Here is a 27,667-nt window from a genome sequence, read left to right as displayed (position 1 = left end):
CTTTCAAACAAAAAAAGAATCATCCCGATCCGTAAAACGGTATGCGAAATATACGCATTTAAAAATTGCCCTAGCCGCCATTTTGATGACGTCATAGCTGGAAAACGAAACAGGCGCGGACTTGACACCCGAGTGGAAAACACTTCCTAAGACACCTATATTGAAATGCAAAAGCAAAATTCCCTATACACGACATGCACACAGAACCCTAGTCATGTCCAGGACTAATACTTCCCGGACCGTACACCACTTTCAGTGTTTTTTTACGGTTTATTCAATCTCTTTGCTTTATTTTTAGGTCTAATCACATATTATTTGGTATCATTGGAAAGGGTATTGAATTATCTACAACTTTTGCAACGGGCGGTATTTGATTTTATCAGCGGTTAAGAAGTTATAAGCAAAACAATAAAAATAATAACAATAAAAACGACATTTTTCAATATTGTGCGGTGAATATTTAAGTTACCAACAAATGTGTAAATACAATAAAGATAGTTTGTAAAAATATCTTTCAAACAAAAAAAGAATCATCCCGATCCGTTAAACGGTTTGCGAAATATACGCATTTAAAAATTGCCGAGCCGCCATCTTGATGACGTCATAGCTCGAAAACGTACCAGGTGCGAACTTGACACCTGAGTGGAAAACACTTCCTAAGACACCTATATTGAAATGCAAAAGCAAAATTCTCTATACACGACATGCACACAGAACCCTAGTCAGGTCCTGGACTAATAAGTTTTCTGATAGAAACACCATTCTGGAAAATACAATCCCTTTATTTTAGGATTTGTGAAAAAGGGCTCTCGAAAAAACACCCTAATAAATGGCAATTAGCACTTAATATTCATTTTTCTGAATGATTTTGTGACAATAATTGTGAATTAATAATTTTAAAATGTGTTCAGGTCACTAATCGCACGAGAACACGCCCTACGTATAATCATGTTAGGATTACAAGGATTTCTAACATCATGTACCAGATTATGCAAAGCCTCTATGATACCTCTGTACCTTGTTTTACACGAGGAATAATCTGTAGCATATAGAACGATCAGCCAAAACGTGATTTATAATAAAGATAGATGTTCAATTAAAAAACTATTTGCAAATGACAAATGTGGATTTTTATTACATTTGCAGGCGTTTTTATTTTTGGATGTCCAACAACTGTTTGCTGGTAATATAGCCTTAAAAATAACTGAAAGTGCTAAAATAGGTTTAAGCAAGAATAACTCGTGGAAAAGCCTAACTACTCACAGAACGTCTTTTAAGAATACTATTGGTAAAGCTGAATCGTTGAATATTTGAACCACCGCCTCCTATCACCAACACAACAATGTCTAACAGTTTTTATACCATTGGAGGAAATTGATAGTGGTAAAGTATCTAACAAAACAAACTGCTTTCGTGCTGTATTTATATATATTAAATAAACGGTATCAGCAATCTGACACATACTTTCTCCCATTAGCTTGTCAACAACCTTATCATAGGTTTCCGGGGGATGGGTAAGCGATGAGAGTAATCTACAAGTATCTACTTTTGAACCTCAATTTTTACAGGAATGTTTCACAGGGGGTTGCACTATTTTGTTATTATAAGGACCATAGCAGACGAATTTCAATCAAAACTGACTTTTTCGAAAATCCGATTTCTCTTACTTTGTGAATTTTTTATGAGAAAATAAAATTTTCACCATATTGCCTACCTACTATTGTATAGGGGGGAAGTAAAATAATAATGAAATGCATGTCAATTTTCAGCTTTAAATTCGGCAAAATACACTTAAACACAACACAAAAACATTCAGGACTTGGTTCAAGACTTGATTATATATATTGCCATCCTACCAGGCTTTAAGTTGGCAAAAAATACTCAAATGACATTGCCAAGCAGAAAGAACAACTCAACAAAGAAGTAGTCTCATTCTACTCAGCTATTATCTGGTCCTGTGAGGCCCATTGTCTCTAATCGAAACATTTAAACTGAATTCTCTCTCTTTTTAAGATCAGAAAAGCAATTTTTAAGTCACTTTCTTTAGAAAATGTCATTATATATGTCTCGAAAGTATCCCATAATTCTTAAAACAACATAAGTCATCAATAGCTCAGCAATAACAAATGCAGATAAATATAATTAAAGTAATAATCTTAACCAAATATCTAAATTAATGCATTTGCTTTCAAATGTACCTATTTGAATATTGAGGTGTATGTAGGTGTATAATATTTTAATTTGGAAACGATTAACTATCCCAACCTAACCAAGTCAGACTTGCAAAGGAGTTGGGGGCAGCTAAAGGATCATTAGTAAAACCAATGTTTAATCTAAATTATTATAAGGGTAACAATTGACAGATTTCAAAAACTAACTCATGACACATATTCTTGTCGTATGTGATAGAACCTAGTTTAGAGGTAGGACTTGGACTAGTAAGAAGAGAGAGATCCATAGAGTTATATAAGTGCTTGGCCTTTATTGGATAGGCTATAGAGAAAAGTTGGCTAATCTGAACAGTCAAACTCTGATGTCAGCAATCTGTGTAATTTGTTTACTTTGTTTATCTCTTAAACATCGCGTCAATTCAGACTGAACATCTATATATTTAATACACAGTTGTAACACTGTTTTCTCAGTAATTACTGGACCGATCTACAAGATTTATGTCTCAAATTAAAGGGGATAGTGTGTAGATTTGCCGAACTTCCATAGAATTTACGTTTTTTCTAAGGGCTACGACCTACAGCCCTTTAAAGGTCGAGTCAATACAATTCTTATTGAAGAATATAATACACAGTTTATAAATTATTCGTCAGCTTGTGTAAATGTTTGTCAGACATTTGTTATCATTTTTATAACCTCACTTTCAGTATGCAATTATTAAACTTGGAGATTCTGTTTATAAACACACGATTTTGATCATGGAAAGTGTATTTGTTAACTTATTTTTGAAATGTTTTAGTTGTCCTGCAAAGTGATCTGAAGGAAAGTGGTAATTAAGTTTAAGTTTAAGTATGTAATGTGAAATAATACCCATAGTAGGGAACGGAAACTTATTGTTTTGATCAATATAATTTATTCTCTACGGCCACCAGAATAATCATGGGGAAATCCGCTTGCAAGTTGTACATATAATTGCTAATGAGTGGGAAACATTCAAACATTTTATAGTAGGTGACGAATCTTACTCAAGATCAGTGTTAGACGTTCAGTGTTACAAAACTTTACCTTCTCGAGATGGCGAGTAAGCTGGGATACGTGGAACTACTTACAATACAGTATATCAGTGATTTTTTTTTCAAGTACACAGGGTAGTTGCTTGAGAAACTGTGACACCATTCGGTTCTGGCGAAGAAGTATGTGACTTGATGTTTAATGGCAATGTTGACTCGGGTCATTATAGCGTTATAAAACTGTATCATTAACCCCAGGATGTGAAAAGTACAAAAAGAAAAAGAAAAGGTAGCCTAATCATTAACCGGGCGTAAAGAGACATACAGAACGAAAAAAACATGTAGAGAACCATCGAACTAAAAAGGTAAAGAGCAGTGATGGTGTTAAATGTGCTCTGGAAGTCCCTTCTAAAAAATACCAATTTTTTTGAATTGGGGTCGTTAGATTGGATTTGTCAGTACTGCAAATGGGACCGCGTCTCGTCTGAAATTATTTTCTAGAATTTTCCCAAAAGGAAATGCCCGTTGAAATCTAATAAAATTTACAAATTTACATCATACATGTTACATGTTAAGTTAAATATACCGTAGGCCTAGCTTATATAGGCCTTAACTACATGGTGATAATTTAACACAACATATCAATTTCATAATTAATTAGGCCTATTAATGATCAAGATTTTCAAGAAAATTGCCAAATAATATTACTCACCAATGATAATCAAAATTCTTGTTTGATGTCAACAAAACAATGGTTGGACACTGATATTTGCATGGTAAATGTAAACTTAAAACCTTCAATACACGAAACCATTATTAATAACACAAGGTACAAAGACAACGAACTATTATCACTTACAATAACGAATATGACATTAATTATTTGAAAAACTATGAGAAAAACCACCACAGCAACTTATAATCACCGTAATGCGACCGTCAACAATAAAGAAAACAAGACTTTACATGTAGACCATATGATTATTAACAGTTTAGCCAATTTGCGCTACACAAAAGACCCACGCAGATTTTTTACAAAGCCAATGATTATAGCTGATTATAAAATTGGTTATCTAATCTTTAATTGTAGAAACATTGGTGTGTAAGCAATGGCATAATTGGTATAAAACCTATGATTGGAGGGAGCTCTATAATCTACGATTCAATCGCCAATAACAACACTAAACATACTCCCTGTCAAATCAAAATATTTATGGATCAGCTGAATGCATTATTTAAAGTTTTTTGTTTTTTTTTAACAAGTATTTATTTACAATCTATTCTATACTAAAGGGTGGACCAAAAAAACAGGGACAATTTTAAAATGTTATTACTCATCTGTTATAAAGGCTGGAGAGTTCATTGATGCGACAAAAGAAAGTTTATTTGATGCCATTTAGTGTATCGTTACTATGGATCATCAATGGTTACCGCAACATCGTGCCTTTGTCATAGAGACTTTTTTAAAGAATAATTTGACTTTCATTTCTACTCAACGTCAATTTCGTTTTCACTTCAACATTGGCCGTAATGGTGCAACCCCAAAGCGAAAAATTTGGGTAAGTTATTTTCAGAACACGTCTTCTGTACTCAAAGTCAAATCTAGTGGGATGCCTCGGACTGTTCGAACGCCGGAAAACATTGAAATGGTTCGCGCGAGTGTCCTGCGTCCAGCGTCCAAAGCCAACCGTTTGCAAAACATTGCATTGGCATTTAAATTTGCATAGGTTTAATTTTGAGTACAAAAGCCTTGTTTAGGACATTGTTTACCCATCTTTGGGTAGTTTATTCGGTTTGGGGCTGCACCATTACGGTCAAAGTTGAAGTGAACACGAAATTACGTTGAATACGTTGAGTAGAAATGAAAGTCAAATTATTCTTCAAAAAAGTATCTATGACACAGGCACGATGTTGCGGTAACCATTGATGATCCATAGTAACTATACACTAAATGGCATCAAATAAACTTTCTTTTGCCGCATCAATGAACTCTCCAGCCTTTATAACAGCTGAGTAATAACATTTTAAAATTGTCCCTGTTTTTTTGGTCCACCCCTTAGAATAATAAGTAAATTTTATAACCATTTTAACGTGGGTTAGTTACACTCCATCAAGTGCACTAACATACAAAACTTTTAAAAAGTTTAACTAAAAACGATTTGGAAGGTCTATTGGATTAACTCTTTTGAGCCTATATGTAGCTTCACTATTGTCGAGGAGGTTGACTGCCAGGAAATTTGGATGGGTTTCTAATTTTCTTTGGTATTTTTCACTTCGTTTCTTTATTTCTTCTTTAACATAGGGTAATTTTGTATCTTGATGAATTACTTTATTTGTGACAAACCAAGGTGCTTGTAAAATTTTTCTCAATGTTTTCGATTGAAACCTTTGAACTATTTCTATGTTTGAGTTGGAAGTGGTTCCCCAGAGTTGGATACCGTAGGTCCAAATAGGTTTCAATATAATTTTGTATAAAAGTAATTTATTTTCAACAGATAATTTTGAATTTCGACCAATGAGCCAACTTAGTTTGTTTGTTTTTAAATTTAAATGAAGTCGTTTGTTCCAAATGTGTGAATACCATGTAAGCCGTCTGTCGAGATGCATACCAAGGTACTTAACTTCGTTGGATTGTGGAAGCATGACATTATTCAATGTTACTGGGGGACAAGTTCTTGTAGACATAGTAAATGTAACTTGAACGGATTCTGTTTCATTTACTTTAATTTTCCAATTCTGTAGCCACTGAGACAAATCGTCTAATGCAGCCTGAAGGTTTGATGATGCCAGAATAGGATCCTGATTTGATGATAAAAAAGCAGTGTCGTCTGCAAATGTTGCAACCGTAATACCCTGAGTACTTGGAAGGTCATAAGTGAACAAAATATACAAAATAGGTCCAAGAACACTGCCTTGTGGTACACCTGATTCAATTTCATGCACATCTGTAACTATATCTTGATATTTAATTTGAAAAAAACGTTTGGACAAATACGATTTCAACACTCCATAGTATGTATGGGGCAGCAAAGTTTTAATTTTGAACAATAATCCTGTGTGCCAGACTTTATCAAACGCCTGGGCTACGTCCAAAAAAGCAGATGAACAAAAACGTTTATTTTCAAGATCTTCCTTGATTACATTCACTATTCTATGCACTTGCTCAATGGTGGAATGCCTTCGGCGGAATCCAAACTGATGGGAAGGCAACAATTCTTTTTCGTCAATTATAATTTGGAGTCTTTTTAAGAAAAGTTTTTCAAAAACTTTAGAAACCACAGGAAGAAGAGATATAGGCCGATACGAGGATGCTTGATTTAAAGGTTTACCAGGTTTCGGAATAACAACAATTTGTGAAACCTTCCACTGTATTGGGAAGTATTCAAGGCGTAAAACTGCATTGAAAAGTACTGTAAGGAAAACTATTCCTTTTCTAGGAAGCTCTTTCAACACTTTACCTGTTATCAGATCATAACCGGGGGCTTTTTTGCCGTTTAAATCGTCTTTTATCACTTTAGCTACTTCAGATGGTGTGAACAATTTTATTGGTAAATCAAGTTGATTTGGAGAATCGAGGAATTCCAAAATTTCTTGCTCAACATTTGAATTAATATTATATGGCTTGAACACTTCCTTGAAGTATGAAGCAAATACATCTGCTTTCTCGATGTTGTTTTTGGCCCAAGAACCGTCTTCTTTTAGAATAGGTGGAATGCAAATTTGTGGACGTTTTAAGTTTTTTGTAACTTTCCAAAGGGAGTAGTCACTAGCTTCAGATGGAGAAAGGTTTGATGTGAAATCTTGAGTTAATTTAAAGTTTGTGTTGGTAACGGAGGTTTTCTCTTTTATATAAATCGTTTAGTTGTTGACAAATGAACTCCACCAATTGATTAATGCAACTACAAAACAGAACTGTTAGATGAGTTGCGTTGTGTTTTAGAAGGCGTCGCAGTTCCTAAAAGAATGGGATTACACTGTGCCTTCTTGATTGTCGATGAAGAACAAAGATTGTCTCTGATCTTATCAACCAAACAACACAGTAACAGTGAGTTTATAAGCACATATTATACCGTTGTAGGATATACAAACTATTTAGAATATCTTCCTTGTGTTGTTACAATAACGTTGTGGAGTGGCGTTGTAGAATAGTCCTATAAGTTTAAATATTGACGTCACGGAAAAGCCATACGGGATAGGGACACCAAACGGATGGGGATGATTTGATTAATTTATGATTAAACCTAGAATTATCATCCTTATGGACCAGCTCGTAAAATCCGTTTTAAAATAAATTAGAAACATTTAGGCAGCATAATCAATTTAAACTAAACGCCACCAACATGAAATGGCTCCAGATTGCACGATGGCCTACTTCCACTTAGAGCTAATTAATTGCCAAATGGAACATAGACTGGATATACAATATACACATAGACCATTCACAAAACAAAAAGCTTTCAAATATTGTTTTTACAATTCATAATAAATATCCTTGTATTTTACGATTAAATTGACGCCAGTAACAATCCACTCATAAATAAACATTGATCATAAGACCAGCTAATTAAACTGAGTGTTGTGACGCAAATAAGCAATAAATATGTATAATGCTTTCATCTACCGCATTATTCGCTAAATTAATCTACATTCACCTGTTGGCGGTTGGCGTTGGCGCCTTTGTTTGCTTACTAAACAATTCTTGTTAGTGTTATAATAATAATTATCTATATCATTCCAACATTGTGGAATTAAAATCAAATTTAGTTTAGTTACTAATGGGCTGAAGGCTTACTACTTTATGTTAATTATTCGCTCGCGTATTTATTATCATACTAGCAGAGTACCCGTCCTTCGTCCGGGGTTGATGTATGTTTAAATGATTTAGATTTTTATTTATCGTTGAACATTTAATTGTGTCATTATTGTTAGTAATTGCAATCAGTGAAGACTGCCAGTATCAATTAATTGTACTATTTATTTATTAATTTATCCTTTCAACGGTAACACCATTTTTACATTGGAATATACATTAAATAGGATTAATCACTTTATAAACATAGCATAATTAGGTAATAAATATGAGCAATAATAAGAATAAATTAGAAAGCAAACATGACATGCAAAAGACATAACCAGTATAAAAGAAAACAAAAAAACATTCATAGGCTGAATCATTTCAATTGTAAGACATACATGGCCACTGAGCTATAATTTTAACTGGAGGTAGCACTGAATGTCAAAGATGCGTTTCGCCAGCCGCCATGTTTGCGTGAGGTGTGAGTTATAAGAAGCCATGTTATTGGTTAAGAAAACTCATTGCTATACCAACCTAGTTATAGAAGCCATGTTATTGCTATGATAAGAAAACTCACTGCTATACCAACCTAACAAAATCAGCGACACGCTGTTGACAGACTTCTGCCATGGCAGTGCTACCTCCAGTTATAATTTTAACTCAGTGTACATGGCATACTATAACTAACGTGAATTAACAATATATAATCTATGATACTGGTATTCTTAAAAATACGAGAACTTTTTAATAGAACAAATTCTTGTACTTACGCACACAAAATGATAGCAGTGTATATGTGTGGTGGTTTTCTCGCATAATTTCGTTAAATTTACTTATACATGCCAAACGCCAAAATCGTAAAATTTCGTGTACAGTACAAATCTTATGCACTGTATATTTCGTAATGTGTTATCTTTTACTTTTACTTTACCTTTTACCTTGGTCCTCTTCTCCGTAGTCGTAGAGACTAGGGAATCGTCATCTTCTTTTTTTGTTGTGTTATTGTAGTGTTAATGTGTGTGTGTATGGTGTAAAGTGGGTTTATCTATGTTAGTGTAGAATGTAGATATGGATATTTTATGATGCTGCTCAATGAGTTGGCTGTATTGTTACTAGATTCTTCTTCTCACTAGCCTCCAATCTCTCTCTCTAGTCTCGACTCTAACCATTTTTTTTGTTTTGTTTTGGGTGGTTCAGTTTCATTTCAGTTCAGTGTTCAGAATTCGGCAAACCGGCATGGTATCAGTGGTTCTGTTATCTCTTAAATTTTAAGCTAGTGTTTAGTGCTGTTGTAGTGGTTATCTTTATCTTTACTGGATAGGCTTCATTATCTTATCGATAACGGGTTGATTTGGCATCCTTCGACTGTGAACAGAAAATTTGTTTGAGTATAGTATAGTTCTAGTTAGTTAGAAGTTGGTGTAAAACTAGCTAATCAGCATTTTCGAACTTTTGAAATTGGTAAGTAGCCTAGGCCTAAGTATAGTAAACTGTAAATTAAACTGTACTGTACTAACGAAAATTATTTCCCGGGAAAATCTGTTTAGATTCCTAACTTATCTGTTAAAACATTTTCGTGGTTTCATTTTCAACTGACATAAGTTAAGGAGATCCCGCTACTATAATATAGGTAAAACCACGAATAGGTAGAATTCGTGGTAATTATTCCGTATAGGTGCCTCCAAACGAATTTTTAATTTTGATATCTTACTTTATAGTTTTTTACCTCCTGAATCCAAATATACCATTATTTTTCACAGCTGATGAATATTTCTCAAGATATCGCCGTAATAATACACAACATTACAATAAACAGGTAGGATGGATGACATTTACAAGTGGAATGAGCTAACTCTGATTCTGCAATATGAAAATCACCTGATTAAGTTACACTTTTCACTTTCTAAGACCAATAAGTTAATAATGTATTATTGTTACCAGTATTTTATCCTTATTAATGATTCATTGATTTATATTTCACCGTTTAGAAATTACATAATAAAATAATTGGTGCTATTCTAACATAACCTAACCTAACCGAACCTCTAGAATGTGTAAGCAAACTCCTTTTGATGTCAGAAAAGGCATGTCAGGGTGATAGGTCGTGCTTTATGTGTATTGGTGACTGCATTAAGTCCTTGAAGGTAGGTTAGATTAGGAAGGTAAAGTTCAGGTTACAAATGTATCGAGTTGTTAGTTTATGTTGCCTGCAGACTGTTTTTGTAAACGCAGAGGATACGCGTCCGGTAACAGGACGTGGATTAGGCGTCCGGCAGTTAGGTACTGTCATAACCTAACCTAACCAAACTTGCTGATAATGAAAAAAATCAAATTAAGGTTCAATTCTCTTCATAACATAAAATTATAAATGCCAAAAATGCTAACAAAAGATGTACAGTTAAGAAGAAATTACATTCAAAGCAAAATCTGTGACAAGAAGTTAAAGAAACCGATGGGTTTCGAACCAGGGACCTCTTGGATATCAGTCGAACACTCTATCCACTACACCACGAACAACGCTGGCCGAACATCGTATCGTTGTGGTCATGGCTTTCCGGGACCCCACAACCCGGTGATGTCACTACCGGACGCCTAATCCACGTCTGGTTACCGGACGCGTAGGCCTATCCTCTGTGTTTTGTAAAATTAAAATCCTGAGAAAAACACTTCAAATTACTTTTTCAAAAATGCTTGCATTTTTGAAATAGTCATTTGAAGCGTTTTTTTCTGGATTTTAATTTTTCAAAAACAGTCTGCAGGCGACATAAACTAACAACTTGATACATTATAACCTAAACTTTAACTTACCTAATCTAACCTAACTTCAAAACACTTAATGTAATGCAGTCACCAATTCACATACAGCACGCGACCTACCACCCTGACATGCCTAAATAAGAACTACATACATGTAATTAGTCCACCAGTCCATCTCCATAATGTGACGAAATTCCTATTATAGAGAACATTAAAGTTATTTGACTACAGAATCACTTGAAATGTTATCCATCCTAGATCTTGTTTATTGTACTTATTGTTAAGTATGTTTTTGCGGCGATATCTTGAGAAATTTTCATCAGCGGTGAAAAATAATGGTATATTTGGATTCAGGAGGTAAAAAACTATAAAGTAAGATATCCAAATTAAAAAATTTGTTTGGAGGCACCTATACGGAATAAATACCGAATTGGTGGGTTAAACATACCTTTGGCCTGCTACACATAGCTTACCACTCAATGTTTGATGAACAACTAACTTAAATAGCTATTCCTCATAAATTATGTGAGAGCATTGTCTCAATGATATTGTTGACATCCTATCTAAGTTATTTGTAGGCTAAGCTGTAAGTTATGATATTTAAATATAAACCTCCTCTCAGTTTGTTTAACAAGCTAGGCTAGTAAAATTAGAGTCTCACAGTGGGTTCTACAGCATAAAACTCCTACTAGGTATTTCTTATTATCGCCCTTAATAGGCCTAACTTAACTTAGATTTGCTTCCGAGATAATAAGTTGACGTGAAATAAAATATTTTGTATCACAAATTGGTAGGCTAATAAGTTTAAGCTATCCTTTCAGTTTTGCTTGGTTAAAATAATTTAAACTTTAAACCTAGGTAAGTTAAGTTATTCAATTGAAGAAGATAAGTTAGTAGACTTATAAGTTTACCTCAGCATTCTCTGTCGACAGCTCAATTACGGTATGCAAAAATGCAATTAAGTTACTTAATGTAAAAAAACGCATTAATAAAAAAATAAAAATTCACTTTTATTCTAAAACTGGCTAGGTAAAGTGTATATAACTTTATAATGAGAGAATGGAACATTTAATTTGATTCATATTCAATTAAGTTAAGTTAATTTAAGTTAGCCTAGTCATTATTTGAAGCTAAAGATAACTGAGAAGCCCAACAACAAGTTACTATAAAAAATTACTATAAATCTTGTCAATGTATTATTTTGTAAAATGGCGATTGCCGTAGAAATAAATAAATAAATAAACTATAACACAAATCTCAATGTAGGCCTATAATTAGGCCTAAGTAACTTATTTGACACCGCGGGGTGCGGAGCCGTGTTCAGCTGCACCTTTTGCACATGCCTAATGCTCCTTTCACACTATCCGATTTCGCTCAATCAGACAGGCAGATGATTGTGGGTCTGTTGCTTTTACACTAGCCAATTTGTAATTGGACGAGTAAAAAACATCGGACCCCCCACTCCACTAGAACAGAGTTCATTTCGACAGTTCTGTGGAAAGTGTTGTAACTTAAAGTTAAACCATGGATTGCAAATAAATCATTTTTACTTTACCGGCGTTGAAAAAGAAAAAACATGATTTTCTCCACTGGGTTTTTCCTATTAATTTGAAACACGAGGAAGTGGGGATGTTTCATACTTTATTTCAGGGTCTTTTTCTATTTCAGGAAATGATGAACAAAAGTTTTTACTTACGATATAGGATTTTTATTACGCCTATAGATAAACATAAAACAAAAAAATTCATTTTTTGACAAACAACAACTGAGATATGCCCGTTATAGCGAAAGCTTGCAAATAGCAAGTTCACGGGGTAGGGGTAGGAGGGATAATGCACAAGTGGGAGAAGTGGGGACTTTTGAGAAAATGTAGGCCTACCTCATCATGATCTATCATCAGGGTAAATCCAGCTTTCCCCTAATTAGTTAAATTAGGGGACTTTGCACATAGAAGGTTTTAGTCTATTGACTGAGCTAACCAGAATATAGCTTCCTTGTTTGTACCCCCCCCCCTCCCCCCTTGTTATACCTGTTTTTATATGATGACATCTTGTAACCCTTGACCAGTGAAGAACTCAAATTTAAATAGTAATAATTGTTTGCAAATTCTTCACTTTATTTATAGACATATTGTTGTAGGTTTGAGGAATGCTTCTGAATCTGAAAGGCAGAGAACAGCAAAATGAGTAGGCCTAACTCAGATCTTGATCAGCTGATTGAGCTGTTCCCAAATGTTTCAGAGGAATTCTTGAGTGGAATTTACAATGCTTACGTAGATGATGAACCTACTGTAGAACAACTAGTTGAGGTAATTTGTAGTTTTGAGTTCCCGTTGACTAAAGAAACTACTAAGGAAGATCATTTAGAAACTGGTAGTGTTGATACTGATACAACTGCTGAAGTTGTGGTTGATGTAAGTCCAAAAGTAATTTGTGCTGGAAACTCAAATGTTTGTCAACCGCTTGTTAATGAGTCATCTCAAAAGTCTTCTTTGAGTAATGGCAAATTGCTTTCAGCCATTGTTAATGGTAAAGATCTCTCGGAAAGAAATGTGATCATGTCCGAAGCAGAAAACACAGTGTTTGAGGAACCATGTAGCCCTATCCCACAAGATAAATATGAGCCAAATAATAACTCTTTTGAAAATTTTACTGAAGTTAAGGCTTCTACATCTAGATCTGGGACCTTGTTAATAGGAGAAGTGCTTTTGGATACAATTGATTTGTCGATTGGAGATGAGGATGATTCCTCACCTGAATGTTTTATCAAATATCTCGTGAAAGAAAATGATGTTTTGAGTGAAGATGAGAATGATTCTCCTCCTGAGTGTATGATCCAATTTCTCGTGAAGGATGATGTTTTGAGTGGAGATGAGGATGATTCTCCTCCTGAGTGTTTTATTAAATATCCTTTCCTTTTGGCAGAAAATTATGTTTTGGAAGTAAATAATATTTCTACACAATCGGAGGAAGCTAAGCAACTACCTGATGTTTCCAAAGAATCAAAAGAAGTTGAACAAGCCTCAGACAGTAAAAAACTAACAAATAGTTCATCGTTTCTCAAGGCAACACCAACTCCCCGTCGTAGGAGGAATAGCAGTTCAAAATCAACTGTGTCAAACTGCTCTGCCAAGCAGGCAAGGTTGAGAAGCTGCAAAGTTAAAAATGAAGAAGAAAGGTTGCGGAGGAAACTTGTCAATCAAAACCGGCTCTTGCGTGAAAAGCTGGTGAAAAACACAACTGTTGTCGCACCTTCGCAGTTTCAAGATCCCGATAAGAAATATGCCTTACTCTGCAATATTTTTTCAGATGCCAACCCCGATTATCTGCTAAGCCAATGTAAACTATTGAAGGACCAAGATAGTATTCTTGCCTTTATTTCTAAAAATCTTGAGTTGAAAAATTATCCAAAAACACAATCTGTTGAGGAGGAACCTAAACTCGCACAACCTGTTGAGGAGGAACCGAAACTCATGGAAGAATTTCACTGCACTGTTGCACAGTTCTTGGAAGCAATTCCAGATCCATTGGTAGAGTTTTCAAGTGCTGGATACATCAGAACTGGTTATAAACAAAACGCTGAAATTTACTTGAAAGCAAGGTAAGAAAATTCACCTGTACACTATCAATTCTTTTAGTTTTGGGGGTAATTTAAATCCTCTTCTTATTATTTTGTCTGTATAGGTACCAACTACCAGTTACACTTGTTTAAGATTTTACTGTATCCAATTGGTATTTAGGCTCAACAAATCACCTTCATCTACTATTTTATTTCCTATAATTCTTGGCGAATAATTTGTACTTTCTCCCCCTATACATAAGGTGAAAGTGTTGTTTTTGTCAAAATTTTTAAGTTTGAGAGTTTAGTTGCTAACCATTTTGGGACACCCTGGTTTTAGAAGTGATTAACGTGTGTGGGTGTCTGTCTGTCTGGATGTGTACACAGCTACTGATAAAATTTGGTATGTGCCATGGTATCTCCAGGTGTTTTTTCATTGTGTTTTAAAACTTTGATTTTTAATGGAGGTTTCCCAATAAAAAACAGAAAAAATCCAATTTTTTAAAAATGGCATGAATGATTTTAATTAAATTTTAGTATGCTATAATCCATAACTTGACTCTAATCAAAACAGTAAAACCCCTATGGCTATGAAAATGGTGGTTAAAAAGCTATTGTAACTTGTGATTTCCCAATAGAAAAAACCCATAAAATAACAAGAAAATCAGATTCTTTTTTTAAAAACCTGCTTGAGCGATTTATGGGGTTAAGGTATCCTTCGACTTCCATGTCTGTGACAATCCTGAAACCACGTTATGGACAGGACAACTGTCTCACCAACTGGCATCATGTAAACCAAGCTTTTGAGATGTCTCCTTTCAGTTTGGCAATTCCTCCTTTAGTCAAAGCACAATTTCCTTAATTTTGGTCACTACCTGAACCTCGACTGAAGTACAACAGCAACTGTGCACTGTGCAAAACATCATCAACTACGTGGAAAAGTTTCCAACCCCCATCAAAATCACTCCATCCATTATGCAGGTTGTCTAGTTCCAACCTTTTTACTTCATTTAAGTCCATTCTTGGTGACGGAATTCAGTAGGGGTTGATGACTTGGATCACAGAAATCTTATCACAGAATGCAAGTTGCACTTGACCAGAGCGTATTTGCCTCAATGTTGTTTTTTGCTACTATAACAAGACTAATTGTTGTACAGGGATGGAAACCGGTTGGAATATTAGTGAATAAACTATAAAGTAAAAAAAAAACAGCATTTGTTTCAGATTCGAGCTAGCTCGGTTGGACTTAAGCTAGTAGGACCTCGATAGGAGTCCTTAACTTGCGTACAACCCTTGTACAAACACTGATTTACTGTTTGAACTACTTATTTTACATTAATTTAAATCCTATATTTTTACTTTGTCCTTCCATGAAACTTTAGGTACCAAGGAATAAGTGATAAAGATATAAAAGAAAGTCTGGAAGTGAGCGGATACAACCTGACGGAAATTTGTGCCCAGTTTGAGAGGGAAGGACATATCCCTATTCCTCAAGTTTTGGAATACACCCCACTCCACCATCCTGTCAATGTGTTCTTTCATCAGGAGGTAAGATATATTGCTAGCAAAATGTTCTCAAAGAATGAACACCTCTAGATTTATCAATAGCAGCCCTTGAAATAAAACTAGTAAAATGGCAATCCAAAAATTATTTTCTTGCATAAAATTTAAAATTTACTCTTGTCTTAAACATAAAAAAATACATTTCAACATCTCTAATTTAATGTTATTTTTTGCATAACTATTAGTAAGCAAAGAAATGTGGATCATTTGCATTTGGGTAAGTTTTGAAAATATAGCTACAGTGTACCTCTAATATTTTGTTCTATGTATACTATGTAAGGAAATGTCTCAAATCCATTTATGTTCATTAGATAGATTGTGCAATGGTCCCTACAGTGAGTCAGGCGTTGCTCTGAATCAGAACTAAATTTGCTGATAGTTTATCTCATATAGCCTTATCATTTCCAGTTGGGTAAAGCATATTCTCGGTATATACCTAACTAGCTGTAACCCTCGGGCTTTGCCCCGTTTAACTTCTTAATTTTCAAGATTATCTCGTTCGCATGGCTCAATCACGTCCTGGTTGAAGTTTGTTCGCTACGCTCACTCACCTTTAGTTTGGAGCTTGTTCGCTACGCTCACTCACCTTTAGGTTGGAGCTCGTTCGCTGCGCTCACTTGCCTTCAGGTTAGCTCGTTCGCTACGCTAACTCGCCTCCAGGTTGAAGTTTGTTCGCTATGCTCACTCACCTTTTAGTTGCAAATTAGCTGTTGTCATAAATGTAAAAGAAATAATAGTGCTGCACCCTGTTGGTAATCCTTGTAACTTTAATGCTATTGAACATCATAGAACAGAACCAACTTGATTAAATTGAAACAGCTAAATTAAGATTCAATAATTCCATTTCTCATAAGGTTAACATGGGAAACTCCAGAGCCACTGGGGCGGATCCCAAAAGGATTTTTGAAGTAAGAATATGCCTATATGTTAATCGGGAATGTGAGCTATCATCATGCCAAATTTCAGCCCAATCCGACCAGTATTTTTCGCGTTCACTTGTCACAAACATACATCCATACATCCAAACTTTCTCATTTATAATATTAGTAGGATTAGTAGGATTACCATTTCCTGCATATTTTATAATAAAAAAATTTCAAAATTAAATTTTAATAAATTTGGTATGTGTTGTTTAATTTTATTTTTTATCACTCTTTAAGTTTAATCCAATTTTGGGATTAGAGTCTTCACTAAATCTATTTTGCCGATTTTCAATCATGTACAACTCAACTGAATGAGCAACAGTGAGAATAGCAACTTTATTTGCATTCACCAATTGGTATTTTGCAGAAAAGTACTTTAAAGAAATTTAATTGATTGATGAATGTTGTGTTAAAATACTTGATTGTTTCTGTAGATTATCTTTGAGGGTGAGGAGGTTTTATGAGGGTTCTGAAACGTTGTACTCTTAACACCATATTTTACAGGTGTGGTATATTGAGCACAAAAATGAGATTCAACAATACCTTGACAGTGCCATTGAGGCTGCTAGATTCCAAGAAGAAATCAACAGACCACCTCCACCTCCTGTAAGTGCTTGTTATACAGTAGAGTCCCGCAAACTCGGCGTAATGTGGACTGGAAGGGATGCCGAGTTTGTGAAATGCCGGGTTATCAGGAACAAGGGTTTAAAATAAGAAAAATACAATTTTTTAAGCTTTTTAACCGCTTTTTTTATTTATATTTATATTACAAGTCAGTATTAAGTCATCAGATATAGTACAACAAATCCTTGGTATGAGTTGCGAATGATTTGCTTGAGCTGGCTTGAGTCCATTTTTAACACGGACTCAAAAAATCACTAATTTTCTGAGCCAGGTGATGGCCGAGTTATCCAGACTGCCGGGTTATCGAGAGCCGAGTTTGCGGGACTCTACTGTACATTTAAACATCTGATTTAAGCATCTGTTATACATTTTATGAAGTTAACATCAAATATGAAGGTAACTTGGTTTGATTCCAAGCGAGGTCTTTCCCAGGACCAGATGCCACTTTTCATTGCGCCATCACATGATGCTATCTAACAAAAAGGTCGTTAGACAAGACCAGAATTTTGACCGTTCCCTTTCAAAATGTTAAAAAATTCAAATTTGTATTGACAACACAAAGAATAAAAAAAAGAATTTACAGCACATAGGCCTAATTAAATTACCTTACTTTAATACCTCTACTTTTAATTTATTTTTGAGTTGAACCACCTTAGTTGATAAATATGTTTTGTTTTCTTCTAACTTCCTTTTTCACTAGGAAAAATGTGTAAAACATGAAAACGTTGTAAACCTCATGTTGTTGCCTTTTTAGCGAATTTCCCTATAGGGAAGTAGCTATTACCGTAGGTGGCACGGTAAGACCTAGACCCGGGACCGATTTACTTTTTCATTTTGATGTCCCCAGAAGCCAAAAACAACATTCGTTCAAATTTTTATATATGTATATATATATATATATATAGATTTATATATATATACGTCCGTGAACGCGATAACTTAAGTAATTTTTGTCCGATTTTTAAAAATTGGTTTTTCTCACTTTTGACCCTCAAAACACAAAATTTCCCAATTTCTCTTTAGACCTTTTTAAAGAGCCTAAAAAAACAAATAATTTAGTATATAAAAGTATTTTTGTTCGGTTATTAGTAACGGGGAAAATTTAAAAAATTCCCATGTTATTCTTATGGAGAATGTCAAATGTTGTAGTTTGCTTGTTTATGGATATATTTTGATCAAACTTGGCAAATTTATTTATTTTGGTCTAAGCTATCAATATTTTACTCAAAAACACACTTTATTAGTTTCCTTGTAGCAGCAAACCTAGGTACTCGTTAAACCTAATGTTATTAAATTATATTTAACTGAAAATCTATTCAGACAAATGGAAATTTGCTTAGTCGGCAGGTTTGCTGCGGCGGGGGTATTTAAGTAGGTAAGTGAATGTTGAGTGGTCAAATAAATTAAAAGAAGAAATGAGTTTATTTTTCTGAAAGCATGGTTGTAACAACTTATTTACAATTTTTAGGTTGATGAAGTGTTTGAATGTGAAGTTTGTGCAGAAGAAATAGTGGAGTACATCAATCTAGGAACATGCGAAGGGCCTGTTGGTCACCTGTTTTGTGTTGATTGCATTAAAAGGTACACATAATTTAGGTAATTTATTAATTACATTAAAAGCTACATCATTTAGGTAATTATATTACTTCTTACTTTCTACTTTGTTAACTGATTATTCTTATTTGTTCTTTCTGACTCGGTGGCTCACTCAGATTGTGAATTAATTTAGTTTGCTCTTTTTTTAACGAGAAAGAGAGATATCTAGAAATTAATTGGATATAGAGTGGTCTCATTTTAAATTGTTACAGGAGGTTTTAAAGAATACAGGCAAAACTGGAGAGTTTTCAAAATATACATATCATAGACTGTTTCAAGCATTTTATTCAATTTGTTTTGCCTCTTCTGTCTAGTCTAGTAGCTAGTAGTATTTGATATGCTCAATAATCCTTATAGTTCCTGTAGACACCTAGTTTTTTTCAAATATTTTTGTAATTTTTCGGTTTAGTATTGTGGACTAAAAACTAACTAGACAATGTTTTTTTTTCCTTTTTTTGAGGTTGGCGGCCTCTTTTGACCTTGCATTTGTCTGTCCACATAGACTACAGATCTGTGCATGAAGCGTATCCAGCAAAGCAAGGGGTGAGCCGGTACAGTATAAAGGTGAACTGTACTGATAAAATGTTACCTGCAGTGACCAGGATCCGAACCCTTGACATCGCTGCCTTGGGCCCGAAGTCCGTGACGCTACCAACTGAGCCACCGACTCACTAAATATCAGTTTAAACATAACCAAATGTCTCAACTGAACAAGATGTCGACTTAGTACTCCTCTGTTGCAGAAGTGCCGAGATTAAAATTGGTGAAGGAGAGACGAGCTTCCCTTGCCTAATGAACTGTGGAGCTGTCATTCCTTTGCGAACTGTTCAGGTTTGATTCTTAAAAACTCAAACTTAAAGATCTCTTTTGTTCTAAAGTCATTGAATATCAATGAGTCAAAGTTGGCGTCTACAGCTCATCAGTTGTTACAGCCATTTTGGCACTGCAGTAAGGTTTACCAATCTACTAAAGTCTACTAAAGTGAACCAAGTTATTCACGGACACACATATATAAATGACATTTTGAACAGATTGTGTTTTTTCCCTCTATGGATATCAAAATGAAAAATTAAATGGTGCCTAGCTCTTACCACAAGGCCATAGAGGCCTACGGTAATAGCTACTTCCCTATAGGGAAATGGTCTAAAACACATTACACTCACAAATATTACAAAGCAATGAAGCATTACAGGTTTGTCACACACGGACTGGTTGACATTGTTGTGGATTGAGTCAATAATTGTAGAATAGTGACTGGTATTTATACTGCAAGCGCATCATTTCAAGAGTTTGGTTCAGTTTGTGATTGCATCATGATGTCTATGTATGTTATTGTTCGGTTGATTGTTTGGGGGAGTAAAATATGAGATAATTACAAATGAGAGAGTGAGAAATAAGTAAAATTCGAAGGACCACCCGATTAGGTCGGGAACCATAGAGCTTGAAAACACCTTAATTAAATGAATGAATTGAAAAGAGTCACTCACCAATTTCCAGTGTTCTACTAGGCTAAGGGAAGGCCTCGTGTCCAAGCTAGGGTGTTGCACAGAGGGAAGTCACTAGGGATGGAGGAATCTTGATCTTGATTTAGTAGAGCGTTCACGCCAAAACAAATGTCTTTCAGATAATGATCTTCTGTCGCCGTAGACCGTTAACGATACGTCCACGTAGAAATGTCCTGAGAATCTGCTCACGAACGCGCACAAAGAAGTTCTAGAAGAATAGAGCACAGAGGGGGGGAGTAATTTAGAACAACACTGGGGACTATAAAACACTGCCTTTGATTTAGAGTAATAAGAGGATTTTACTTAAAATCTGATTAATGATACATAAGAGAGAGTTACAAAGAGTTAATTAATCCAAACGCCTATAAGAGAAGCGTGGACAAAGGGAACACAGCAGTACGCTGTGCACGAGAACAAGAACTGAGCCAAACTGGTCTTTCCTGTGCATACAGGTACGCTACAAGCGCTGGGAAATTCCGTTGCTGGCAGAAGTGACTCAGACTGGGCTTCGTCTATCTCTGTCTGCCTCACTCAGATAAAACTAGATTACATTACGAAAATATTAAAACTAAAAATATTGATCTGTTGGTAGAAATTCTTATAACTAAAAATATTACTAATTAATATATCTTATTGACTAAACAGTTATATCTTGACTAGGGGTGGGCGCTATTTAATGTAGTTTGACAAATAGTAATGAAGTGTCACCCACTTCCTGGCAAAAGAAGGCTGAGAATGTCCTATTATATTTGTTACGTTGTCTAAACTGATTGAACGAGTGAGACAATTAACGCTGATGTCTCTTCCTGAATGGCTGAAACGTACTGAACGAGGAAGGAATAGGTGATCGGTATTATTTGACCTATTACAGAAGAGCTTAGAAACTTTCCAACTGTTATTGCAAAGTAACGGTATTCCCTTACAGGAGCTGCTGCCCAGTCACATGGTTGAGAAGCTGATGGATCGTATACAGGAGGAGGAGATACGCAGGGCCAACATTGCAGGCGTAGAGACCTGTCCTTTCTGTCCTTACGCTTACGGCCCTGGCGAGGAAACACTGTTTATCTGTCAGAACCCTACCTGCATGAAGCTGTCTTGCAGGTTAGCCGTCACTTTAATATAAACGTTAACAAAGATTGTGGATTTGTTCCATATTTTGTTTACCGTTGTCAATAGCCTATTCTTGGTAAAAGGATCTGTCAGAATAGGTTTGATTTTTGGAAGAGCAGGTTTGCCTGTACAGTGGATGAGTCTTCTCAATAGGTTATACATTATTTATAAACACAAAATTGAAATATTTCATGGTTACTTCATAAACATACCTAAAAAAACAGACTTGTATCATTCTGATTCAAACAGTCCAGATGAATGCCTGCTAATTATTCAATGTGTAAAGGTGGTTTCTTGCAATGTAAATGTTGTATTAACTGGACTAAAAAAACTTGTATTGTTTGTAGAATTTGCCGCAAAGAAGATCATTCTCCCGAGATGTGTGAAATATTCAAAGAAGAGGATGAAGAGAGAGCTCGGCTTATTATTGAAAACCGTATGACTGAGGCTTTAATGAGGTTTGCTAATTATAATAACTATGAAAATATATTTTATTGTGTGTGGATGTAAATCTAAAATAACATAGATTTACCAACCAAATTTTGTTAGAAAGAAATATTATTCCTTTTATTTTATACAATATTGTTTAAAAATTTACATATACTCAAATTACTGTGTGTGTAGTAATTTACTAACATACGCCCGTCATTCATTCTTGCTGAACTATTTTTAAAATTCCCCAAACCTACTGACAAACTTTTATTTGGTCCTTGAGCATGCACAAATCAAATTACATAATACTACAGGCATTAACAATCACTATATGATCAACTCTTGTAAATTTAATTGGCATAGCTCAAAGTTTTTTTCTGTTGGGAAAATATATTGATTAAAAGTAAAATTTTAGCTTGTCCAATTGAATGTCTAGCAAAACCATTCAAGCAAGCTGGAAATTGGGTGGCTAGTAAAAACATTAAAACCCGTGCAGGCAATATGGAGACTAGCATACAACTAACAAGCGTGTATGCAATTGTGAGTACATTATACAGGAGTGCCTCAAGTGATTTGCACAACTTCATTCTTTAAATCGATCCCATTTCATGCTATTCTTTTCCCTACAGGTCATCTGTTTAGAGTATTCTATCACACCACCTGCGGGCCTAATTGTAATCACAGTTATGGTGCAAGCTGATATAATCAAATGTTTACTCCACAGATGTTATATGTTATGTATATCTGTTGTGTCGGTCTATCTATATGATTTGTCTGTATAAACAGGACATGCCACAGCTGCAATAAAAACTTTGTCAAGTCTTCTGGATGCAACAAGATGATCTGCAATTGTGGCGCAATGATGTGTTACGTTTGCCGGCAACCTGTCAAAGACTACTCACACTTTAATGGCGATGGAGGTGATAATTTCGATAGGTAATTATCATCAGTTTGATTATTTATCGTTACGGTACCCATTTAGGCAATAAGTTATAGTAAATACAAAATACCTAGGCTATGGCCTACTCATATGCTAAATGTGCATTTTAGTATGTTTTACTTGTGATGCCTAAATATTTAACCGTTGGGAGCAGAATACGTTCTGAGTTTTAAAAACATTTATCCCACAACATGGAACATTAATACCTTATGATATAGGTATATATATACCTTATATCATATACCTTATGATAAGTAATTATCATCAGTTTGATTATTTATCGTTACGGTACCCATTTAGGCAATAAGTTATAGTAAATACAAAATACCTAGGCTATGGCCTACTCATATGCTAAATGTGCATTTTAGTATGTTTTACTTGTGATGCCTAAATATTTAACCGTTGGGAGCAGAATACGTTCTGAGTTTTAAAAACATTTATCCCACAACATGGAACATTAATACCTTATGATATAGGTATATATATACCTTATATCATATACCTTATGATAAGTAATTATCATCAGTTTGATTATTTATTGTTACGGTACCCATTTAGGCAATAAATTATAGTAAATACAAAATACCTAGGCTATGGCCTACTCATATGCTAAATGTGCATTTTAGTATGTTTTACTTGTGATGCCTAAATAATATTTAACCGTTGGGAGCAGAATACGTTCTGAGTTTTAAAAACATTTATCCCACAACATGGAACATTAATACCTTAAGCCAGTACCACTATTCGGTCGTATATACAATGTGTCAGACAATGTGCCAAACTGGCTAAAGACAAAGCTCATCTTAGTGAAAAGGCTGCCCAGGTCTTCTCACTCTTTCTACACTCACACTTCATTCATATGCACGTCAAAATAACGTAGGTACACATAAAGAGTCACACGTTGGTTATAATGAAGGACATTAATAAAAGAAATGTAATATTAATCATTCAGTTAACATTAAAAAATAAACAATGCTATTTAAATTAATAAAATACTGGTACTCTAGCCCCATCTTCAAATTCTCCAAGGGTCCTCCACTTCTTTCTTGTTCTCCTTAGACATGTGCTTCTGTCCCTTAATGTCGCACAGATGGTTTTTACCCTTATCCAGTTCATCACCTTTTATCTTTCTGCCATTGCTCTGAACAAGGTCTGGAACTCCATGCCAAGCATTCCGTCTACAGAAGTGACTAGTGGAGTGAAAGAAGAGTTTCTTGATTCAGTTAGTGTCAAGTATTTTCTTTTCTTCCCTCTTACAGCATTCTCCAATATTTTTTCGGATGGGAGTTTCGTGTTTGATGGAGTATCAGTGTCAACAACATATACATTGAATAATGCCTCCATCTGAACCTCCCACACACCCCTACAAGCTTTCAGTGCTGCAGCATCCAATGGCCCTTGCTCAGAAATCAGTTGTTCTTGAACACAGTTATAATGAAGAACATGTTTTCAATTGCAGATGTCCCTTGTTTTCTCAAGATGTGGACTTGCATGTTCGACCTGTCGCAGAAACGGCTCAACAAGTGTTCAACGAGATTGCTGCCAACAACCCTCAGCTAAACTTGGACCGAACCAAACTTATCCCCAAATAGACTTAAGTGACGCTCATAATCTAAGAATTGACAAGCTTTTTTGAACCACCTCAGATCGACTAAACTATTAAATTATTTAGGAAGATTAACCCTTCTTGGTGCAATTTGTAATGTTTATTGCCGTTTTTGACAAAGGTTTTTGCTGAATTTGAAGGGAAATTGAGTTTGTGATAATATGAAAATAACTTGCGTTTTCACTATTACAAGAACTGTGATTAAATATTATTCAAGCGTCTAGACTAAATAACTCTATACCGGTACAGTAACTCATAAGACTTGAACCACCAAAGTGCCTTGTAACTAAATGTGTTCTTTAAATATAGTACAATTTTAATTTACTAATACTGATATTTTCCTATTATTATCTGTTAGTAAGATAATTGTACGGGTTCTTAGTTACTGCTTATTACTGTTACTGCTATTGGTGCTACAGAGTTCCTATATGATGCCTAATTACTGAGGGACATTATTAGTTTTAAGTGCATTTTTGTTATTTTGCTCTAAAAGAGTTTTAGATGTAAGATGAGCTGCCAAAAGTAAATACTTTGTGATACATTGATGCTCAAGTAAGATAAAGAAAAAAGCCATTGTTATGCATTATCTATCTCTTTTATCTTTTGTGTAGATTTTCAAGAAAACTGTTTTGTTTTTTACTTTTAAATATACTTTAACTGTTACTCCTCAAATTGTAATTACATTATAGTGTTCTTATGATTGGATCCTTTTGTATTGTACTTGACTGATATTTATAAATGTTATAGTATTCCATTCCTAAATAAAAGGTTTTTTTCTAGATTAAGAAGTTTTTTTTTACCTAAGGATAATTGGGTGTTGAGAAAGTTAAGGGTGTAGACCTTAACAATCTTGGAAATCTTAGGTACTTTATAAATAAATTACAAAAATAATTAGGTTGTGTGTGAAAAGATAAGAATAAACTTCCTAAAATCTGGTATGGTAGAATTTATAAATTTTTTTCAAAAGGTTTCCTTGATTTACTTGAATTTGTTGTCTTTGTTAAACAAGTAGTCCAATCTTATAAGGAAAGCATATAAGCTAAAAAGGATTCTTAGATTTTAAAAAAATTCTTCTTGGATGACAAACAGTTCTTATATGTATTAAGTTATGCAGAGTCAATCAGTTAACTGCAGGTCTGTGCGTCACAAAAAAAGTTTTTCATGCATCCCATCTGGTGTGCCTTAAACCCTAGGAAAAAGTTAAACTGCTAAAAGAGTATGAGTGCCAAATTAACTCTCCAAGATCTACCTAATTTGCACTCATAAAACGCATTTAAAGATGCTATGTGTCTATGCATTGTCATTATATACAGGAAAATAAAACTATATGATATCAAATATATTGGTCAACAAGATTTTCAATTTAAAACAATTTGTACTTTCCAGACTTTTTTTGTTTGTTCTAAAAAACAGGACATTCCAAATTTTAATATCTACTTGTTTTGCTTGTAACTGGATAGTAAGTATGGTATAACTTAGTCATGCAAATATGCTTAGCAGTTCTAGGTTCTAGCTTACAAAGACTATATATATATTCTCATTTTTAGAACAAAGCACTAATTGGATTTTATTCAAATGCAAGCACTTTTTAGGGCGTAAGAACATTGGATATGCTGTTTTGTTGATGGTTGGTACTATCCTGATAATTAGACCAATTTGTAAATTACAAGGCAAAAATGTGGTTCAGATTCCACTATAAACTGAAGGTCCCTTAGTTGCCATTGGCTCAAGGCTGTATGCAGTTTGGTTTGGTCAGCATATTAACAGCTGTGTCTAAGGAATATGTACGGCCTTGGTGACTAAGAAGACTACAAGATCGCGCCATTCATGTCCATTCGAACTTGGCTCAAAATACCTACAATCGTATGGGCGCTATTTTAAAGTAAAGTATTAAAGGGTACTAGTGTACATGTTGCTCGAATTCGAGCAATTGCAAAGTATTACAGGAGTTATTTCAAAATGAATAACAGTCATGTTTACAATGAGTCTAAAAGAGTCAACTCATGTATTAGGCTGGGGTGTAACTCATGGAGATACTCACGATGTATGTAACATTAATCAAAATTTCCTGTAAATATTGTATCATATTTCATAACCTGGTATTGCTTTTTAATGTTTTATACAAACATTTTCCGACTTATAGCCATATAAGGTTGTCCATGTTTATCTAAGTTATTGATAAACCTAAAGCATTCCGGCCGGTATTCTCCTTCTCAAAATGCCTCGCTGTACGGGCAACACAGGTCATTGATAGAGGCCAATTGAGAATGAAAAGTCGTTTTGGGGTAGTGTAGGGCGCATTTGTAACCTAATAGTTGAGACTGTTCAGGGTCAGGTGCTGACTGTGATGAGTTAAGCATATTACGCGCCACTGTTCTGTAGCTGCGGTCGTTATCATGATTACGCCTCCTGTCCATGTTTCATTGTCGTCGCGTCGTAGTCATTTAAAATAAAAATAAATAAACAAACTATAGCTACACAAAACAACGATTAATGCACAAATTTAAGTTATAATCATGCTAACACGATCCGTCATAGCGACACAAAACAACGATAAATGCTCAAACTTAAGATACAACCATACTAACACGATCCGCCGTCTTGGGGGTTATATTTACACAAACTCAAATAGTAAATAAATGTACTCAATGCGTTTCATTGAATTTAAAAATAAATAACAGCAATTAAATAATACAGCTGATCAAAATGTAAACAATTATGTTCTTCATAAGGATAACATGGGAACTTTCAAAGCCACTGGGTCAGAGCCCAAGGGACTTTTTCAAAAATGTAAGGCCAGTTTGCAAATCTACGTGACACGCTCTTTCCAATGAGACGTCAATGGATAAAATCGGTTAAGAAATGGCGAAGGAGTTCAACCGAGAAATTTTCATGTAGCGTATTAATTATATAGATTTGTTTCTTATTATTTAACCAATGTACAAAGTACTTGATGAAATAAACCTAGGTAATGGTGAACAATTGTTGGTGTTTTGGATTTAAACCATAGAATAATAAACGGTATCAGCATTCTGACACATACTTTCTCCCATAAGTTTGTCAACAACCTTTCTCATGT

At 34.7% G+C, this 27,667-nt stretch overlaps 1 protein-coding gene across 3 annotated transcripts; it reads left to right on the top strand.

Moving 5' to 3' along the window:
• Positions 1 to 9,211: 9,211 nt before the first annotated feature.
• Positions 9,212 to 25,332, top strand: LOC128987874 (E3 ubiquitin-protein ligase RNF216-like). Of its 3 annotated transcripts, none has more exons than XM_054408941.1 (10): positions 9,212 to 9,435; positions 14,040 to 14,331; positions 15,672 to 15,837; positions 17,280 to 17,381; positions 18,868 to 18,980; positions 19,739 to 19,826; positions 21,426 to 21,601; positions 21,958 to 22,068; positions 22,829 to 22,978; positions 24,442 to 25,332. In XM_054408941.1, the coding sequence occupies exons 2-10, from the start codon at positions 14,204 to 14,206 to the stop codon at positions 24,572 to 24,574; spliced, it is 1,167 nt and encodes a 388-aa protein (XP_054264916.1). In that variant the 5' UTR covers positions 9,212 to 9,435; positions 14,040 to 14,203; the 3' UTR covers positions 24,575 to 25,332. The 3 variants fall into 3 exon arrangements, with proteins under 3 accessions (XP_054264916.1, XP_054264914.1, XP_054264915.1); XM_054408939.1 differs by having other exon boundaries at positions 12,871 to 14,331; XM_054408940.1 differs by lacking the exon at positions 9,212 to 9,435 and adding an exon at positions 12,928 to 13,039.
• The last annotated feature ends 2,335 nt before the right edge of the window (positions 25,333 to 27,667 follow it).

This window comes from Macrosteles quadrilineatus, unplaced genomic scaffold, assembly GCF_028750875.1.
Source record: "Macrosteles quadrilineatus isolate MER2022 unplaced genomic scaffold, UCM_ALF_1.0 Scaffold_2__2_contigs__length_208266976, whole genome shotgun sequence".
Classification (NCBI taxonomy): Eukaryota; Metazoa; Arthropoda; class Insecta; order Hemiptera; family Cicadellidae; genus Macrosteles; species Macrosteles quadrilineatus.
The sequence above is the reverse complement of the archived record's forward strand: the minus strand, read 5'-3'. Positions and strand labels throughout refer to the sequence as shown.

What these genes read in the sequence shown, in the direction of transcription:
- LOC128987874 (XM_054408939.1), top strand. Translation starts at nt 12,914, where the DNA reads ATGAGTAGGCCTAACTCAGATCTTGATCAGCTGATTGAGCTGTTCCCA. An exon ending in ATGTGTTCTTTCATCAGGAG is followed by an intron (nt 15,838 to 17,279) that starts GTAAGATATATT and finishes CATATTTTACAG; the next exon opens with GTGTGGTATATTGAGCACAA. An exon ending in TGCATGAAGCTGTCTTGCAG is followed by an intron (nt 21,602 to 21,957) that starts GTTAGCCGTCAC and finishes TATTGTTTGTAG; the next exon opens with AATTTGCCGCAAAGAAGATC.